This window comes from Aedes albopictus, chromosome 2 (genome assembly GCF_035046485.1).
Source record: "Aedes albopictus strain Foshan chromosome 2, AalbF5, whole genome shotgun sequence".
NCBI lineage: Eukaryota > Metazoa > Arthropoda > Insecta > Diptera > Culicidae > Aedes > Aedes albopictus.
The window spans coordinates 181,289,711-181,293,937 of record NC_085137.1 but is presented as its reverse complement, the minus strand read 5'-3'; the positions used below and the strand labels follow the sequence as shown (position 1 = coordinate 181,293,937).

Below are 4,227 nucleotides of genomic sequence, written 5' to 3'. Positions count from 1 at the left end.
ATGACGCCGGCCGACGACGGTGGAGCGAGATCCAACAGAGGTTCTTAGGATCATCATAAAGCCAAAATAAAAGGTATAAGTTATATGACGGTTTTCAAGACATCTACAAGACCATAAAAATGTTACTTAGGGTACGTTATCCTCCTTGGAACCTAGTTTAGTAGAATAAATTGTAACTTTCCAATAAGCATACCTACCGTACGAAGTTCAAAATCCACTTGCCGAAATTTGGAGTGCAGTACAGTTTTCCAAAAAAAAAATGAAAATCCTAGAAGAAATCGATTAAGACAAATTTGCTAGAAGGTTTGAAACATGGAAAAATTTCTGGAGAAACCTTTTTTCCAGCAATTTTTCAGTGGAACTTTTGAAAGAGTTTTACCATTAAATCTGTATGACAAAGCGTTATACACGGTTGAACTCATATGTTTTTTTGCTGAAAATAAATCCCGTAAAATTTCATGTTTGTCCTTTTGTTTTTGATAGAGCTCCTCTTAAATGGGAAAGTTTGTGGACACCGAAAGGAGTTTTTTTGGCGATAATTGGATGAATTTAAGGAAATACTGTAAAATGATATTAGGGGAATCCTGAAGACTGTTTCAGAAATTAACTTTGTTCATTAAATAAAATGAACTGTTCTGATGATTTCCACCATATTTTTTTTTCAGAATACAGCATATTGTGATTTGCATTTTTATATGTCCTTTCTATTGTCATGATATTAACAATTAACTTCATTCTCCCAATTGGCATTTGCACAAAGGTGTGTTTTAATAATTCCAACATTATTCATCAATAAATACCAAATTTTCCCTAACTTTTTATCATATTCGCTTTCTTAACAAGTTATCTAAGAAATGCCTCCATCAAAACCTCCGAAAAGTAGATAAAGGTATTTCCACAACGTTTTTTTCTGATGTCAAGTTTCCTATTTTTCAGGGTTTTCTACGGAACAGTGGTGCGAAGTGTCAGTATCAACCGACATTTAAAGCTGAAATTGAGAATGGTAACCACTCATTTTTCCATTTACTATCGGAATATCAATTGAATAGCCTCTGATCATTCAATTGACATCAGCTCCAGCCTCAGTCAAGGCACATATCATTCAATTGAGCCCCAGCTAGGAAGCATAAATGTGTGGTGTTGTAGGTTCAAAGCTTTTACCATCGTTGATCACGTCAAATCCGACATCAACCTATCATTCACCTATTTTTATTTTGGCCACCAAACGCAACACAATAGTTGATCGATGTTGGTCCAACAGTGGCCCAACACTCGATAAAAATTGACCCGACATTCGACATTTTTTCAGTCTGGCGGAATTTTGCGGGGTTTTTCGTGTTTCGAGTTAAGCTACTCATTCGAGTGACAATTTATTCAATTGACAAGGATTCGCTTCTCATCTGATAGGTGCTCTGATTGAATGAAATCGTTGTGAACATAACTAGAAGGAAAAATGACTGAACAGATCGGTTGGTTAGTGTTCAATAGATGAATTGAATTTTTGCAACACTGCTACGGAACATAAGAACTACAACACCGTTTCTTAGCTTTTCTGAACGGATTTAATTTAAACTTATCCATTTTTTCAGCTCATTCGATCCTTCAGATGGCAAAGCTTGTCATACCATAAAAACAAATGCAGTACGCAGTAATTAAGACATTCGTTTGCTTAACTTTTGTTGCTGCTGGTGTTGTTGAGAAATTTGAAACAAAAAAATTGTATTGAGAAGGCCCGTAACGGTGGTTCTTGAACAAATATTCGAGTAAAATTACTCTTACCAATCGAGAAATATCTTTTATTATCGATACAGCCATTTTTATTGTGTTTGGAAATTAAATATTTTATCTGTGAGATTTTTTTCTTTTCTACCATGCTACATTTTTTGACCAGTTTGTGTAACTTCAAATTTTAATTATCTAGTTTACGGAGCCCTATTTTTTAACTTTTACCAGAAACATCAACAAAATTGGTATTATTTGCTTCGTTAGCATGTTTATTATAAGAGCTAGAAGAAACTATTTTGGATATTATGCTCAAATTGAAACGGCAGTTAATCGTTAGTGTATTTATAATTTCTGAAACAGTCTATAAGACGTTTCTAACAACAAGCAACAAGTCCTAATGATCGTTCTCCTCAGTTTTTTATGAGTTCCTAAGCCGATTATTGGGGGCTATTAGGAGTAGTTGAAGTAAATCGGCCAAACTGCTTCTTGCAACACCGTGCTGTGCATCCATTTTTCACACAAAACCACAAGTCAAGCCTAACTTTACCACACACTGTATCTAACAACTGTTCCCATAGCAACTCATACATTAAGCATTTCAGAAACGTGAAAAATTCGGGTATTTTTTTCACAACTCATCCCCAAAGGTGAGTTATACAAGTAGTCCTTAACGAAATTCAGCGCCTCTTGTGAAAATCTCTTTTTTTTTACATATGTTATTGTTACATACCTACGGTGTTTCAGTTCTGTCGCTGCTGTTGCCCAATGCAGTCGCATGCAAAATCGCTCCCGGACCGTTTTCGTCTTCTGCCTCACTGTGTGGTAGTTGTTCGCACGCGCGCATCGCATTGTTTGTCGGTCGTTCACTTTTCCTCGCCCGGTCGGTGGTGCACATTTGTGTCGCAGAGTCAGCAGTAAATTGAAATGAGCGAGATGATGAATACTGTTCAGTTTCGATTCCCGCCGGGTAGTCCAAGACCCTCTTGGACTGAAATAGGAAATTTTGTGAAACAATTGGATACGGATTTGCTTCTAATGGAAGCAGCTTATAAGACCGCACGTGATCGTTCGCTCTTCATTAAGTTTGTTTCCCCGGACGCAATGAAGCAATCGTTGGAAAAAAATGTGGAGCCACGAGCATTCGTGTATACTAGTGGCAAGTCGGTTGACGTTCGGATGCTACCCGCGGGTGTCGATATGCGGTACGTCGGCGTATTTGACCTGCCGCCAGAAATAACCGATGAAAGTTTAGCCACGGTACTTCAAGAATTCGGCAAAATAGAACGTGTGGTCAGGGAAAAGTTTCCTGCGGAATTAGGTCTTGACCATCTTTCCACTGGTGTGCGAGGTATTCATTCGTCAATTGATGTTCTCGGTTGGAAAGGAAACGTGTTCTACGATGGCCTAAGAGACACTTGTTTCTTATGCCACGCGCTAGGATATCGGAAAGATTCGTGTCCCCAGAAGAAGTCGCGGAATGTAGAGGAAAAGAAAAAAGGAAACACACCTTCGTATGCTGGAATTGTGGCTGGTACCGAGATAGAACCGGTGGTGGAACAGGAATCGGTAGAAAGTTCAGGAGACGAAATCATAGAAGTTCTGGAGGAAAGTTTCGACCACCCGACGGAGGCGACTGGCTCGGGTGAGACTCCCGCTGGCTGCGACCAAGTGGACCATACGGATAGGAACAAACAGCAAAAGAAAAGCGTGCCGACACTGGAAGAAGTGGGTCAAGCGATTCTGGAAGCTTTAGGAGGACCCCAGGCGAAGCAGCGACGAGCTCAATATGCGGCTTCAGGATCGGGCTCAAGCTCCGGCTCCGGCTCCGGCTCTGGTAGGGCCCCGAGGAAAAAATGTGCACGACAAATGTTTTATTAAAATTCGTATTCCTTTTTCCTAAACATATTTTGTTCAGACCCTCGGCTCTGTAGAGTTTTTTAATAAACAGGTGAGCCAAATAAATAAACAAATTAGAAAAAAAAAATACCTACGGTGTTTGGTATACTTTAATTTGAAGTGATCAATCGCCGGATAGAAAATGTACCGATTTGTTTTGACTTTCATTCAAGATTGGTATGATCAAAATCAAGTAAATTTGACACTTTGAACATCACAGCTAAGACACACACCCATAGATGTTAGTTACAAGGGTTGAAGATTAGAATAACTAGCCAGCTTGCCACGCCCTTACAGCTTCAGTAGAAATGTAGAAGTGTCAAATAAATTTCGTTTTCCAAAACAAAAGATCCTTTTCAACGATCAATTATTACACTTGAAGCTATTACAAATATTAAATAGGAAATATGACTACAGCGCCATTGGAGTTCTACTGTATTTCTATTGGTTGAAGTGGAATACATATATGCCTATTATTTTTTCAAAGCTTTCTAACAGGACTAATAGTATGTAATTCGTTAACATTCCTTTGTGTTAATTTCACCCCGAATCGACATCAGCATCAAAATTGCTAATTTGAGTAAATTCTGATCAAAAATAAAATAC

The 4,227-nt window shown here is 38.5% G+C and overlaps 1 protein-coding gene across 1 annotated transcript; it reads left to right on the top strand.

Annotated features, from left to right (window-relative positions):
* The first annotated feature begins 2,456 nt into the window (after positions 1 to 2,456).
* Positions 2,457 to 3,646, top strand: LOC134287817 (uncharacterized). Its single transcript, XM_062850812.1, has 2 exons — positions 2,457 to 2,692; positions 2,723 to 3,646. The coding sequence occupies exons 1-2, from the start codon at positions 2,650 to 2,652 to the stop codon at positions 3,601 to 3,603; spliced, it is 924 nt and encodes a 307-aa protein (XP_062706796.1). The 5' UTR covers positions 2,457 to 2,649; the 3' UTR covers positions 3,604 to 3,646.
* The last annotated feature ends 581 nt before the right edge of the window (positions 3,647 to 4,227 follow it).